Source organism: Oryctolagus cuniculus, chromosome 1, assembly GCF_051225735.1.
Source record: "Oryctolagus cuniculus isolate XC-2025 breed Fujian yellow rabbit chromosome 1, ASM5122573v1, whole genome shotgun sequence".
In the NCBI taxonomy this organism is placed as follows: domain Eukaryota; kingdom Metazoa; phylum Chordata; class Mammalia; order Lagomorpha; family Leporidae; genus Oryctolagus; species Oryctolagus cuniculus.
Genome location: NC_142867.1, coordinates 148,451,702 through 148,468,158, shown reverse-complemented (window position 1 = coordinate 148,468,158; position 16,457 = coordinate 148,451,702). Strand labels below are relative to the sequence as shown.

General features: G+C 43.3%; 1 protein-coding gene and 2 pseudogenes across 2 annotated transcripts in view; 2 read left to right on the top strand and 1 right to left on the bottom strand.

Annotated features, from left to right (window-relative positions):
• The window catches only part of LOC100355171 (uncharacterized), a 90,473-nt gene extending 84,537 nt beyond the window's left edge, over positions 1-5,936 (top strand). For both annotated transcript variants that reach the window (XR_016223208.1, XM_070050413.2), the window contains 2 exons: positions 4,670-4,850; positions 5,705-5,936. Coding sequence is in view for 1 of the 2 variants with exons in the window: in XM_070050413.2 (XP_069906514.2) it covers positions 4,670-4,850; positions 5,705-5,733 (210 nt within the window). In the remaining variant the exon portion in view is untranslated. The remainder of the gene's footprint in view (positions 1-4,669; positions 4,851-5,704) is intronic.
• On the top strand, positions 2,481-3,355 carry LOC138844045 (large ribosomal subunit protein eL8 pseudogene; annotated as a pseudogene).
• Positions 5,937-13,876: 7,940 nt separating the features above from the next.
• Positions 13,877-14,281, bottom strand: LOC100349806 (large ribosomal subunit protein mL53 pseudogene; annotated as a pseudogene).
• Between the last annotated feature and the right edge of the window lie 2,176 nt (positions 14,282-16,457).

Below are 16,457 nucleotides of genomic sequence, written 5' to 3'. Positions count from 1 at the left end.
GTAATTCTCCATCTACCCATCTCCCTTTGCCCCTCTGCTCTTCTTCATTGTGAGTTCCCACTTTTTCTTGCTATATTTGGAGCCTGGTTCTATACTGAGGTCTCTTTTTCTCTATTACAAAATTTCCTGAATAAAATATGTTCCCCCCTCCTTACTCTGCAGCTCTTTCTGTGACAGAAGGTACCATGAACATACATGAAAGCCCATTTGCAAAACAGATCCACAGATTCTGCCCAAGTGTTGTAAAATCCTTAAAAACAACTGAAAGCAATAAGCAATAGATCTGGATATAATTGAGGTAATAAAATACTTGCACTGGTTTTCATGCTCAGCAAAAGTATTCTTAATGATTAAAAAATTAATAATCCCCTAGACTAACTCAATGACCCATTGCAAAATTAGCGTAACTTGTGTAGCCTTAAATGAAGGTGCTTTGTGAGGGCATGGTCCTTTCTGCCAGGTTAAGAGGAGCAAACCTACTCGAAAAGGGGTTCATTGGTGGTATTTCTGGGATGCCTAGTGTGCATTGACTGCAGCCCATACATTCACAACAGCTAAAATCCACCCCTGCAGATTGCATTTGGCTAACATCAGGCCAGTTCTCAGACTAAAGCCAATGCCGCTTGAAAGGAGGAAGAGGGAAGGATTGCTTGATTACAGTGCTTTTACACTTCTTCCATGATGAAACAGTGAAGAGGGGTCTACTATGGGAGACTGTGTGTTTAACACTCATGTCTCAGCATGATGGCGGGGGTGGTCGTGAAGAATTCAGATTTTCTTTTTGGAAATAACAGTTTGTTCCACCAGCACAGCAGATGGTACTAGTCCTGTTCAGGGCTAGCTGCTCCCACACATAGACCTGACCCATTCATTCCTAGTGGTAATACCTCTGTGTTGTTAAGAGGCCTGGCCAAGTTGGGTGGCACAGGCAGGGTTTGTGCAGATCATCAAGTCTTAATTTGTCTTCTCCATCCTGGGTGGTGCTGTGTGTCCCCTTCATCCCCTGTCCTCTACTTTGATGGGAGATGTCAGTGGCAGTGCCAGGTCATCTTAAGGTTGCTTTCAAGAAAGCAAAACCAAACAAATAAGCAAGACGTTTTTCCCACCACCAGCCTCCTGGGGGGAATTCCAAGGCTGCTCTGCACCAGACTGCTGATGTCTCCGCTGCCGTTTGGATGTGGGCTTGGCGGCGGGTGGCAGGAGGGGAGGAAAGCAGGGGGAGAGAGAAGCAGAGGGATCTTGGATCTCTGCGCCTTCCTGCTGCAGTTGTTTTAGACGTCCCAGCTTCCCGCCAGACAGTCCCCTAATGTCCCTGCACAGCAGGCAAAAAAACCCTCTTTTGTAAAAATAACTCCTTTGATTTCTCCAGCCTTGGACCCTGTTTAGTTAGGGCCACTGACCAGGAGGCAAGTCATTTCAGTGGAGTGAGAAGGAGACCACCCATGGCTTCCCCAGCTGCACTGCCTATGGAGCAGCGGGTTCAGAAAGCAAAGGATTTTTAAAAATATAACAATAAAAAAATGAAAGAAGGCCTCTTTGAAAATGCATACTGCTTCCCACTACCTCCTGCAGTCATTGTCCTTTCATTAATGTGGAAATCCAACAATGTGGAAATTGATATTCTTTTTTAATTCCTCTTTGATACCACCCTAAGCCTGGAGGTTAAACTTGTAGAAAGCCACCTCTTAAGGTTCGCTAAAATGAAGTTGTAACAGGGAATCACCACCTAGCCCTTTAGCAGTTGTACATTTCCATGTTCATCCTTGAGTGAGACGATAACCATGTGTGGTTTTATTGTTCAGGATACTGTGGGTGGCTGGCCACTGAAACCCAAATTGAAGCTGTTTACAGATAAGGAAAGAATTTATTGGGAAGATATTGCGATATTTTAAGTAACTGAAGGAAGAAGGGTTAAAAGTCAGTCTATGGGAAAGACAAGGAAACAGATTTAATAACAAATCAAAGTACAACTGGAACCAGAAGCCCAAGCGTTACCAGGATTCCCTCTCATTGTGTTTGCATCTCTGCTTGTCAGGTGGTCCAAGTCGTTCTCTCCCATTGTGGATCTTGAGTTTCACATATTGTGAGTTAAAATACCCGAGGGACTGACTTTATTTCTTACTTCTAGGTATAAAAATTGGGGGGAAGGCTGTGATTGTGTTGGCTGTAGGCAAGGACCCCTAACTCTTGCCAAATTAACTCTATGGTCCGTGGGATAGGGACACATAAGAAGATGGCAACCCTCCCACTTTGAACCACACATTTGTAGAATGGAAAGGAGCAGTTATAAGAGGGTGCCTTTCATAGAAGGAAGGCTGGGGACTAGTCAAAAGGAAGAGGAGCTATCCACGATACATGTATAATAGATTAACTTGCACATAAACCAGAGAAGTGTTTCTTATCTAGTGTTGACCATTTTGGTAACCAAAGTCTTGATAGAAGCCAGAGACCAAAACTCAATGTAATCACTCCTCCAGCCACCCAAGATGCTGAAAGGAAAGAAGGCCAAGGGGAAGAAGGTGGCCCCGGCCCTGGCTGTTGTGAAGAAGCGGGAGGCCAAACAGGTGATAAATCCTGTTTGAGAAAAGGCCTGAGAACTTTGGCACTGGACAGGACCTCAGCGCAAGAGGGACCTCACTCGATTTGTCAGATGGCCCCACTACGTCTGGCTGCAGCAGCAGAGGCCGTCTTATATAAGCGGCTGAAAGTGCCTCTCATCATTAACCAGTTCATCCAGGCCCTGGACCGCAAGACAGCTACTCAACTGCTGAAGCTGGCCCACAGTTGCAGACCAGAGACAAGCAAGAGAAGAAGAAGAGGCTATTGGCCTAAGCCAAGAAGAAAGCTGCTGGCAAAGGGGACGTTCCCATTAAAAGACCACCTGTCCTCCAGGAAGGTGTCAACATTGTCACTACCTTGGTGGAGAATTGGAAGGCTCAGCTGGTGGTGACTGCACATGATGTGGATCCATCAAGTTGGTTGTCTTCTTGCCTGCCTTGTGTTGTAAGATGAGGGTTCCTTCCTGCATCATCAAGGGATGATGGGGCTGGCTGGGGCCCCTGGTCCACAGGAAGACTTGTACCACTGTCACCTTCATGCTGGTGAACTTGGAAGACAAAGGGACTCTGGCTAAGATGGTAGAAGCAATCAGGACCAACTACAATGACAGATATGATGAGATCCGCTGCCGCTGGGGAAGCAACCTCCTGGGCCCCAAATCTATGACTCCCATTTCCAAGCTGGGAAAGGTCAAGGCTAAAGGACTTGCCACGAAGCTGGGATAAATGTGCACTTAGGAGTTCCTTGTACATAATAATAAAGATTCTCCTCAAAAAAAAAAAAAAAAAAAAAACAACCCAATGTAGATATGTCTCTATGGCAAGAACTGTAAGATTCTTTATTTTTAGCTTGGACTCCAAAGAGGATGAAATCTATTGAGAATGACTGGACCTGCTCTCTAAAGTAAACCAAATACAGAGTAATGTATGCTTATATTTATACAGATGCCACAGTGGAAGAGACTGTGGTGAGTTACTGTATTCACCCCTAATTTCTCCATACCCCCTCACCCCAAAGAAGCAGTGACCCCAGCACAAAGATGTAACCAACAGGATGTCCCACGCTTGTTTGCACAGTCTCCATTGACTTCCTCTTACTTGTGTGGGTCTGAGCTGCGAGGTCCGCTTTTTACCCTAGGGCTCTAATTTCTCAGTCTTGGCCACTGTTAATTCACTGGAGCAGCTGTGTTCCCTGCGGCCTCATGACCTGAGTTCTGTGTGGGAACTCTCCAGGGGGTCTTTTGCCATTCTGCTCAGGTCGCTGCCCCTCCCAGCACTATGAGGTGGGTGGAATGTCCCGAGGCCCCTTGGCAGGATGAGCTTTCTTGTGGTTGGTGTCTGAAAAAACTGTCCATTTACTCAACACGATAGTGTTATCTTACATAAGATCACACTGTAGTCCTCTCCACCACCTGCCTCGCCTGACCGCACCTGTCAGCAGTATGTTGCCAGCAACCTGGATATTACTGTTCATTAATTCCTGCCTAACATGCAGTGGCTGATATTTGGTGTTATTGAATGTCTAAGAATAGGCACTGAGCCTGGAAGTGAGAAGTGAAAACTGCATAATGACTGGGTGGAAAAAAAATGACTGGACGTGGAACAGACCTTTGGTGGTTTTCCTTCCATAGTAATCCACAGGTAAAATGAGATGGACAGTGACAGCGAGCCAAGATCACTTAGCTGCTTCACACACTTTACTTCTTCTTAGCTCATTCCAGAGTCTGTTTTACTGACTTATATATTTTAATTGGACTTTGTCTTGCTTAGGGCCATCCATACAAGATGCTGTCCTTTACATATTCACGATCATGTGTGCGTGTTTGCATTTCTTAAGTTTTGCATCCCAAATCAGGAACAAGTTTCAGCAAATGTGTTTTTCATGTACACATGACCTTCATCAGGTCACAAGACTATACTGAAACAAGCCCCCCAGCCGGTCTTTCAGAATGAAAACTTTTATGTGTTCTGTTTATACGAAGCATGGTGAAGCAGGGCAGGGGTTGGCTTTATTTTAAAAATGGAATAATGCAGCAAGTATGTAATTTAAAGTCAAAATTTTAGGCTAGTATTTCTCTAATTGTATTCAAAGCCTGAATACCCTGGCACAGGTCAAAGAAGATTGGGATATTCTGAGCCATGATTACTGCACACCACCACCCCTGGCCCATTTGTTGGCTTCTCTGGAACAGTGTCCCTGTGAAGAAGTGTTGCATCACTTCCTCCCATGCTTGGTCTTCCAGGATACTTGGCTGAGACATCACCTAACATGCTGTAAGGATGACTTCACAGGTAACTTTATCACTATGATTTTATTTAATCTTCCTAACCAATTAATGAGGCAAACATCCTAGGCCCACTCACTGTAAATGTCAGAGCTGGAATTTTTATCCAGATTTTCTGACTTTGAGTCCAGAGCCTATTCCGCCTCATTTATCTTTTTTTTTTTTTTTTCAAAAGTAGGTTTGAGGATCCTTGGGAGTGCGCAGTCATATTCTCAAGAGACCTTCAGTTTGCTGCAAGAATTTAATTTTTGGTTTTCATTTTAATGATAGTAACTAATGAATATTGACATATTTGGGGTTGTTTGGATGATCTGCTAACAGAGTGTTGCCACATACTTTCAGGGCCTTTTTGTGTTTAAGATTTTTGTTGGTGCCAGGGAGTACCACTTTCCTTGTCATAGCTAAATTATTTTTTAAAAAGAGAACACACAGGCAGTCAACATGTGACTGTTGTGTTCTCACCACATGAAGGCCGAGTGACTTCATCACAGGGTAGACAAAGGAAGATCCTGGGTAATTTGAATAGAGGCAGGCGGTGGAGGCATTGAGTCATTGCAAAGCATGTGGTCAGCAAACAGCTCAGCAGAACCTGCGCCTGGGCAGGAAGCTCCACGTTCACACTGGGATGGCTTGGCCTTCGATGTTTGTCCCATTAAATGAAGATTGTTAAGTTGACTTTTATGGGTTTCCTACCTGTGTTGATCTGCAACTTTGTTTTAGTTTTATTGTTGCATGCTCTCTCTATATAAACATGTATCTGGGGGCCGGCGCTGTGGCGCAGCGGGTTAATGCCCTGGCCTGAAGCGCTGGAATCCCATATCAGTGCTGGTTCTAGTCCTGGCTGCTCCTCTTCTGATCCAGCTCACTGCTGTGGCCTGGGAATGCAGTAGAAGATGGCCCAAGTCCTTGGGTTCCTGCACCCACATGGGAGACCTGGAAGAAGCTCCTGGCTCCTGATTTCGGATTGGTGCAGCTCTGGCCGTTGGGGCCAATTGGGGAGTGAACCATCGGATGGAAGGCCTCTCTGTGCTTCTCCTCTCTCTGTGTAACTCTGAATTTCAAATAAATAAAAATAAATATAAAAAAACCCGTATATATCTGCTTTCAAATTTATGCAGATAAAAATAACATAAATTATAACAAAGATCATTTGGGATGACACTAAAGTCCATGAGAACATCTTTCCTTTAAAGAAGTCACTACATTATTCAAGTTTGAAAAATAGCATTACCCTATATACTGTTTCCAAAGAAGTTTAGAAGTTTTGGGAAAGAGGAAAATAAGTTTGAGTTTTTATGAAGTTGTTTTTTGTTCCTTTGCTCATTCTGTGCTGTGTGTGTATGTGTATGTAACCATATACTCCTTCATGCCTGTGAGTGAGTGAGTGACACAGTAATGATCATTACTGAAACTCATAAAATTAGGTCTAGGAAGGAATGGAAAAGACATATGAGTGATATGAGCCTTCTCTGCATGAGAGAAACAATTGGATTTCTTTGTCAGGGCTGATAGATAAGAAATTAAGAAGGAATAGCATAGGAGAATATGCCCTCATTAAGACATTTGTGGTATATTACAAGGTAGGCTGGTTTTAGGAACTTTTATTTATTTATTTAATTTTAAAGGCAAAAGAGACAGAGAGAATATCTCTCTGATGATTCACTCCACAGATAATCTGCAAATAGTTGGGGCTGGGCCTCTGTGTTGGTCTCTGTCTCTCTGCCTTTGAAATAAATAAATTTATTTATTTTAAAAATAACAACAAAAAGCCTTCTTGATTTATGGGTGATGAGTAGCTATTATCTGGTGAAGTCATAAGGTGGGAGGTAGGGAGGATGGTAGGAGAGGTCAAAGGGAGTGAACAGCGTGATAAGGTCCAGATCTGCTCTGGACTAGACACAAATGGCTATGGAGTCCTTAAATGGTGCTAGTCTGGACTGAGATGATCCGTAGGCATAAATCAATATACAGGTACACACAGACACAGGATTTCAAAGATTTAGCATGAAAAAATGTGAATTATCAAATAATGTTCATGTTGATTATATGTCAAAATGGTAATATTTTGTATATATTGGGCTAAATGAAATATATTATTAAAATTAGTTTCACCTGTCTCTTTCTACTGGCTTAATGTTACTTCTAGGAAGTTTACAAATATGTTGTAGCTCACAATGAATTTCTCTTAGACAGCATTGGTCTAGAATTTACCGTGAGCCTAGTGTGTACCAGGACCTGAAGTGACTACAGCATGATGGGCAGGTGGATGACAAGATTATAGAGAGGAGTGTCAAGGCATGGACCTGGGCACAAACAGTGACCTCCCCAAGCATGACTGGCCCTTGGAGGTCCTTTCAAAGGTTCTGACCTTCCTTCCTACTAGTGCTAGGAAACCACTGAAGAGATTTAAGCAGGCTGTGATGAGAAGAGATCATTTTTAAGAGCACTAGGCTTTTGTAGGGTCTTCTTTGGAAGATGAGTTCAAGGCTGTTGCAATCATCCATAGCTAATTTTTGCACTTGGAGTAAAACCCAAATTTCTTATCTGGCCCTCCAAGCCCCTTTGCATCTGACCCTATCCTTCTGTTCCCATTTCATCTCGTCTCATCCTGTGAACCTTCTGCTATGTCTCTGACACAGAACAGAATCTTTTCCATCTTAGTGCCTGCTCACTTGTTAATTCCCCTCGGCCGGAATGCTTTTCCTTACCTCTTCTTCTGAGAACTCCCTGAATGTTTTTAAGATTTGTTTTTTCCCTGCGCAGGTTTCACCTCCTCAGGGGAGGCCTCAGGGAAGTGGCTTCCCTGAACTCCTTTCCTAAAATATTTCCCCTCCAGCTAGTTAGTTATTTCTGTGCATTTATCACTATCTGGAATTTTGTAGGGATTTACTTATTTGTCTATTGTCTTTTTTTAAAAAATATTTATTTATTTGAAAGGCAGAGTTACAGACAGAGGAAGAGATAGAGAGAAAGGTCTTCTCTCCTCTGATTTTCTCCCCAAATGGCTGCAGCAGCCGGAGCTCAGCCATCCAAAGCCAGAAACCAGGAGCTTCTTCTGCGTCTCCTACGCGGGTGCAGGGACCCAAGCACTTGGGGCATCTTCTACTGCTTTCCCAGGTCACAAGCAGAGAGCTGGATCAGAAGTGGAGCAACCAGGATATGAGCCAGTACCCACATGGGATGCCAGCACTGTGGGTGGAGGCTTAGCCTACTATGCCATAATGTCTATTGTCTTGTTACATTAGCATATAAACTTTTGGAGAGCAAAGATTTTTGCCTGTTTGATTTGCTCTTTTGCATGAGAACTGGAGGTTTGCAAAGGAATATGGGGGTCCTGACTTACCATGGCCTTGTTTTGGGGCTTTTTGGTGGTATAATGCTTTACACACATTCTGTAGAAACTGTCCTTTGTGGTCTGAATTTTTATCTTTTCCCAGGATAGTGATATGCAGTACAATGCTGTCTGATGTGCTAGACAACAGCAGCAGCCACAGCTCCCAGTCTCAGTCTCTCTCTCTCTCTCTCTCTCGCTCTCGCTCTCTTGCTCTCTCATACCACACTCACACACACCCCACCCAGGTCCTGAGGGGAAGCAGTAGCTACTCTACAGTGTGCTGTGTTGCTATATTACAGTGTGTGGTAGGTATAGTAAATGCATTTTCCGCTTAGGATACTTTCAGCCCACAATGGAGTTTATCAAGATGTAACCCTGTCCTAAGTCAAGGAGACTGCATAGGGAAACCCTGTAGACAAAGTGAAGAGGGTCTAGGATATAACTCTAAGGAAAGTGAACTTCTAAGTGAATAATAAAGGGTGAACTCGTGCTGGAGACTAAAACAGAACTCCGATGCCATGGAAGGCAATGGAAGAAAGCATTTCAAGAAAGAGATTCCAGGGCCAGCATTGTGGCATAACAGGTTAAGCCACTGCCTGCAATACCAGCATCCGATGTGGGTGCCGGTTCGAATCCTGGTTGCTCCAATTCTGATCCAGCTCCCTGCTGATGCACCTAAGAAAGCAGTGGAAGATGACCCAAGTGCTTGGGCCTCTGCACCCACATGGGAGACCCAGATGAAGCTCCTGGCTCCTGGCTTCAGCCTGGCCCAGCCCTGGCCATTTCTACCCTTTGGTGGAGTAAACCAGTGGGTGGAAGATTGATTCATTCTCTCTCTCTCTCTCTCTCTCTCTCTCTCTCTGTAACTCTACCTTTCAAATAAATAAATATTAAAAAAACTAAAAAGCATAAAAAAAACCTGAGGTCCTGACAATAGTAGAAACTGCTGCTACTAGAAGATAATATAGGAAGTGTCCACTGGCTATGTTGATTTGGACAGTGTTGATAACACTGGAGAAAGTACATTCAATTGGAGTGACAAGGTGGAATCCAGAGTGGAGTAGACAGAAGCATGAGTGGAAGATGAGAAAGTGGAGGCCGTAGATACAAATGACTCAAATCCTATGTGAACTTTAGCAATGGGTGATCCAAGGATGTAGCTATAGAGTTGGATAGGTAGCTACAGAGGAATTGTTTTCCAAATGGAAGATAGCTGAGGTAATAGGCTGAGGCTGAAGAAGTGGAAGTTAGAAGGAGAGGGGCTGGCGCTGTAGTGTAACAGATAAAGCCACCATCTGCAGTGCCGGCATCCCATATAGGTGCTGGTTTGAGTCCCAGCTGCTCCACTTCCAATCCAGCTCTCTGCTATGGCCTGGGAAAGCAGTAGAAGATGGCACAAGTCCTTCCTTGGGCCCCTGCACCCAAATGGGAGACCCAGAAGAAGCTCCTGGCTTCGGATCAGTGTAGCTCCGGCCTTTGTGGCCAACTGGGGAGTGAACCAGTGGATGGAAGACCTCTCTCTCTCTCTGCCTCTCCTTCTCTCGCTGTGTAACCCTGACTTTCAAATAAATAAATAAATCTTTTAAAAAAAGAGAGAGAAGGAGAGATGTGGAAAGGAATGGATATTCACTGGATCGGTGAGAGGCAGGATGGAAGGGAATCAGAAGAGGATGGGCTTGAGATTGGAGCCATCACTTTCTTTATAATAGGAGAAAAGGTAGGATATTGACTCAACACTTGCTGTTGGCAAACAACTAGGAACATAGTACCCATCCTCAGGAAGCTGCAGTCTGTTTGGAGTGGAAAAACATTGCAACAAAAAAGAATAATAACTCAGTGTGTGAGAAGCCTACAGGCAATGAATGCTACAGTATTTCAGAGCAGAGCAAGATTAACTCCTGATGCCATGATCAAGGAAGTGTTCATGAGAAGTGGCATTTGATTTGGGACTTGAAAGCAGAGTAGGATTTTACTAGCTGGAGATATAAGTGGTAAAAGAAAATAAAGGAAAAGAAGAGTACATTTCATGTAGCGGGACTGACATGAACAAAGGATTGAAGTACTATATTTCAATCAGTTTATCTTTCAGCAAGGAAACAGGGAATTAAAAAATTTTTGGTTTATGCTCAGACTTTCATAGTAGCCAGCAATTTAGAAGAAGAAAGAGACCTTAGAGGTTATCTTTCCAGATGTCCTTATTTTTTCCATGTATGAATACTGAGGAGCAGAGAGAGGGAAATTACTATTGAAAATCACAAAACACCTGATACGTGACAGTTGGGCTATGCCTTCCAAATGTGGGTTGCACAATAACATTATTGTACATGTTGTAAGGATAGATTATACTCAGTAAAACCACATCCACTTTTCTTGAGTTATATCAGAGGAGTGATGGAGTAGAGATTAGATGAATTGTTTATTTTAAAAAATATGGTTATGTAATTACAATAATGACAAACTTTTTTTTTTAAAGATCTTTTTATTTATTTGAAAGGCAGAGTGACACAGAAAGAGGGAGTGAGAGATCTTTCATTCACTGGTTCACTTTCCAAATGTCTGCAACAGCCAGGGCTGAGCAAGGCCAAAGCCAGGGGCCAAGATCTCCATTTGGGTCTCCCACGTGGGTGCAGGGGCCCAAGCAGTTGGGTCATTTTCTGTTGCTTTCCCAGGTACATCAGCAGGGATCTGGATTGGAAGTGAAGTAGCCAGGACTCGAACTCGCATATTGCAATATGGGATGCTGGCATCACAAGCAGCTTATTAGCCCACTGTGCCACAATACTGGTCCTGTAACAACCATTCTAACAGTTTTGCTGTGCAGACACTTCACTGAAACCTGTATTAACAAGAGAAGAGGACTGTTATTAGGAGACCAGCTGATGATTTCCTGCAATTCACCAACTCATCTTACCCTGTCTCCTATGTCTTGGCCAAATTAAGCCCCAACTGGCTAAAAGTGAATTTCAAAATAAATCAGTTAATTCAAAGTATGCATTTCTAAAAATGAAGATGGATGGATAATGAGAAGCTATTTGTTTCCTCTGACTGCTGTAATAAATGATCAAAGACTTAGTGGTTTAAACTAACACAAGTTTATTATCTTACAGTTTTGAAGATCAGAAGCCCAACACAGATCTCTGTGGCCTAAAAGCAAGGTGTTAGTAGGGCTGTGTTCCCGTCTGGAGGGTTTAGGGGAGGATGTGCTCCCTGTCTTTTCCAGCTTCTAAAAACTCTCCCCTTCCCGTGGCTAATGATCTGCTCTGCTCCCTCTTCACAGCCACCAACATTACACCTTGCTCGGAAATTTGATCTTTTGACAATAGCTGGAAAAGACTCTCTGCTTGTGATGAGACTGGACCCACCTGGGTAATCCAGGGTCCTCTCATCTCAGAGTTCTTATCCTTAAACACAGCCATGTCGTCCCCTACCTTCCCGAGGTAACAAATTCACAGCTTCTGGCATTAGGACATGGAGGCATTTAGGGACCATTATTTTGTCTACCACAAAGAAGAGGAAGAAAGTAAAGACATCTTATAGATGGTTAGAAATAATCTTATAGATTATTTAGGGAATATGATTTCTAGATAATTTAAAGAAAATGAGACTCAAGAGCAACTACAAATTCATTAAATCATATCTGTGTCATTTTCATTTTCTTTTTATTTATTTGAAAGGCAGAGTTATAGAGAGGTAGAGGCAGAGATAGAGAGAGAGAGAGAGAGAGAGAGAGAGGCAGGCTTCTATGTACTGGTTTATTCCCTAAATGGTCACAATGACTGGAACTAGGCTGATCTGAAGCTAGGAGCCAGAAGCTTTTCACTTCTGGGTCTCCCACTTGGGTGCAGAGGTCCAAGCACTTGGGCCACCTTCCACTGCTTTTCCAGGCCGGAGCAGATAGCTGGATCAGAAGTGGAGCAGGTACCCACATTGGACACCAGCACTGCAGGTGGCAGCTTTACCCACTTCGTCTACTGTGCCAGCCCCTTTTTTCTTATTTTAAGGGTTACTGGGCAGGGACCCAGGGGAGGAGGGTAAGGCCACTGCCTGCAGTGCTGGTATCCCATACAGGTGCCGGTTTGAGTCCTGGCTGCTCCACATCTGATCCAGCTCTCTGCTATGGCCTGGGAAAGCAGTAGAAGCAGTAGAAGGTGGCCCAAGTCCTTAGGCCCCTGCACCCATGTGATGCTCCTAGCTCCTGGCTCCTGGCTTTGGATCAGCCCAGCTCTAGCTATTGTGGCCTTTTGGGGAGTGAACCAGTAGATGGAAGACCTCTCTTTCTCTTATCTCTCTGTAACTCTGCCTTTCAAATAAATAAATCTTTTTTTTTTAAAGATAGCAAATAGATTTGAGGAATTCCAGAGATAAATTTGTCAGTCTGTTTTTTTTCTTAGGATGTTCTTGTAGAAAGATGAAGGAATGTGTACTAGATGTCAGTGCAGTACGCTCTGTTCACAACTCATTAAACAACTGATGAAAAGTGAAAATAGATGTGAACCTGGATGAAGGTCTCATGGTGTGTTACAAGGCGTTTGTCCTTGGTCCTTCTTGATTTGCAGCATTATCAAGTGACTTGGAGGGCGACTTTAAGGTCAGGTGCATCAAATCTACAGATGACACAACAGAATAATAATTTAGAGAAACCCCAGCAAGAGAAAATAAGGTGAAAGCACATGAACTTGCAATAGTAAACATGAAGTCTTAAATTTTGGAGACAATCAGTTAAATCAGGATGGATGATTTGGGATTTGGTGTCAATTATCTGAAAAAAAAAATTGGGGAGGGGGGCGCAGCATTTTAGTATAGTGTGTAAAACAGTTACTTGCAATGCTGACATCCCATGTGGGTGCCGATTCCTGTCTCCACTACTCCACGTCCAATCTAGCTCCCTGCTAATGTGCCTGGGAAGGCAGCAGAAGATGGTCTAAGTATTTGGGCCCCCATCCCAATGTTGGGAGACCCAGAAGATCCTGGCTCCTGGCTTCGGTCTTTCCCAGCTCTATGAAAGTGAACCAGTGGATGGAAGATCTCTTTCTCTCTTTGTCTCTTTCTCTCTGTAGCTCTGCCCTTCATATAAATAAAGTAAATCTTAATTTTTTAAATTGATATGTCTGTGAAAGTAGAAGCAATATTAAAAATATCAGCAATTTTTGAGTTTCTACGATGTACAGCCATTAGCTCAGTATCTGTGGGGTATTAGTTCCCAGACCCTCTAAGGATAACAAAGTCTGTGGACATGTAAATTTTTTATATAAAATGGTATAGTATTTGCATATAACATACACAAATCCTCCTGTATACATTAAATCATCTTTAGATATTACTTTTTTTTTTTTTGAGGCTAAAACACCTTTATGGTTATAAAACAAAAAAGTCTCAAGAGGAGAGACAGCTCAGATGCAACTGACCTAGAAATACAAGGACTAACAAACAGCACCGGGTTTGTTGACTAACAGTAAGAGGTACCTTGAGTGCATGAAAGGAGAAGCCAAATTCAAAAGGATTAAGCGTTGGATGAAGAAAATGAAACACGCAGAAGTTCCATCAGACCCTTTCCCGCTTTGGTCTTGCTCCAGAAACACCGCAGTCATGGGGTCTGTTTTTGTTTTGTTTTGTTTTCGTGACACTCCAGATAGTGACTTGAATAATTAAGTCAAGCTCTCCTTGGAGTAGTGTCCTAGTGCCAGGCTAAAATCAGCTTGGTCGCTCCTGCGCGGTCAGCGCCCACTCCCAGCGCCTGGCTTGTCCCCGCCCCCCGCCGCACCTGGCCTGGATGTGGGAAGCGAAGGCAGTGAGCATCTCCTGAGCGGTGAGGTGGGCGCCGCGCATGATCAGGCGATGCCCGTCTCGGAACAGCACGTCCACGCAGGGCTCGGAGCCATCATGCCTCACGTCCGCAACCACCGAGCAGATGAGATTGGTGGAGTGCACCTTCTCGCTGCTCACCGCCTGGAGGAAGGTCCTCGTCGACTCCACGTTCTGCTCGAAGGGGCAGAACTGAACACGGACCTCCTTCACCGCACAGAGCCCGAGCCGAGCCCAGGCCGCCGCCATGGTGACCTCTGCCCCGGAAGGACTCGCGCGGCCGGTAGATATTACTTATAATACCTTATATGATGTAAATGTTAGGTAAGTAGTTGCTTAGGGGATAATAAGATGGAAAAAAAGCTTGTCCTTATTCAATACAGATCAATTTGAAAAAATAAATTTTTGATCACCAGTTGATTGAATCCATGAATATGGAACCCACACATTCAAAGGGTCTACTGTGTCAGGTACTGCACTAAGGTCCTTTACATATGTCGTATGTTTTGTCCTCACAAGAAATACATAGGAAATAATGATTGCCTATCACAGATTAAGTTGGGGTTGAGAGACATGGAGCACCTTGCCCAAGACTACAACATCATCAGTCAGTACAAACTTGGGTCTCACCTCAAAGACCACACTTGTAAATTCATAACCCAGGTGTTCACAGAGGTGTTTTCAGAAGGCCAGCAGTTGTAGCTGTAGCAGTACAAGCACAGTGTCCAGGTCATGGCAGAAAACTCCTGGGGCATATATTCCAGTAGTCTCCTCCGTTTAAGAGGGGCTTTAACAAACTTGAATGTGTGTAAGACCAAAGTCTTGACTGGCCTGGACACTTAAGGCATGAGGAGTAATTGAGTGAACTTAGGGTTGGGGTGGTTGGATTAAGGCATAATCATGCTCTAAAAATATTAAAGTTGGAACAGTATTTTCTCTTCTGGAAGCCGTGTAGAGGTAGATTTTGGTCCAAGAGAACTTATAATAATGACCTGTATATGGAATCAGGTTGGGTGTAAGTTCCTAGGAAGTAGCAACTAAAGAGTTTTCATCTTTGGGTTTAAATGGTGCATAGTGCTCAATTTATATCTGCTGAATGCACGAACAAGTGACTTTGTTAGGGATGTTCTACAAGAAGTTATCAAACTGAGAACCAAATCAGAAGAGATGAACTTTAGGGTTATTCCCAAGTTTAGACTTTTTCTTTGGTTTGATTTAGATTGTTAAGCAGATCAAACAATCTACAGCCTTGAGTTTGCTGCCTGTCTTTGTCTTGTTGACAAGTCAGTACACAGTTCTAATGGCCTGATTGACGCTGTTTTTTATGACCTGAACATCAACATCAAAAGTATTGCATTTTGCATGGTGAACAGGTCTCTTTCTAAACATGTTGACATTTTAATTGCTTTTGAGTGACCCCCAATATGTTTTTTCCTGCATTCTTATAAGATTGATTGGCTAAATCATAGAAAAACAAATTAAGTTTGCAATCTAGCCACTTGATGTAAACAAGCTGGAAGCATAAGAGCCCTGAGGGGTTGCAGCTACTACATCAGTCAAGTGGAATTTGTTTAGAGAATTCATTTAAGAAGTGAGTCACAAACTGTGTGGCAGTGAAGATGACCAAGAGGGTGCAGGCACTGGAAGGAATACGACAGAATCGTGTCAGAGGGTAGCAGTGGCCTGTGCTATGACTAGAAGAACCTAAAGAAAGGCCAGTTTTAATGTATTTAAAATAATTTTGAGGCCATGTACATGTATACAAGAATCTCATCTTTACTATAACGCAGTATATGAATATAACTTTTTGTAGTCCCAGTGAAGCACACAGTTGAATTTCCTCTAATATTCCTGGATTTCTTTAATCTATTGTTGTGGAAACCTTTTCTTCTTCTTTTTAAAAATGTTTTTATTTATTTGAGACCCAGAGAGAGAGAGAGAGAGAGAGTGCTCCCACAACGGTCAGGGGGCTGAAGCTGGGATCCAGGAACACAGTGCATCTCTCCCATGTAGTGGCAGGAACCAAATCACTGCCTCCCAGAATGCACATTAGCACGATGCCAAAATCAGGATCCAGAGCCGGGAGTCCAACGTAGGCATTCTGATATGGGATGCAGGTATCTACACCTGGCCCACTTTTGCTTTGTTTTGGTGCTCAGCTATTGGACCCAAGTGGCATCAATGTCACTGCGTTGGCAAGAGTGCAATCTTTTTATTTCTGTCTCCTACACACTGTTATTTTATATCCAGTTATTTGTAACTGCTGCCATTATGAGCCCTTATAAAGTTCAGTATAATATTAAACCATGTCAACATGGATACTCACTGTACAGTTATTTAGCCCTTTAGAAGGTGACTCTGAAATTTAATTTGCGGGGGAGTCTCAAGTTAATTTTCCATTACAGTCCTTCTTGCAAATAATCGCTCACTCCTCTGTCTGAAATTTCCAAAGGATTATTCCTTTAGTTTTCAGAAAAG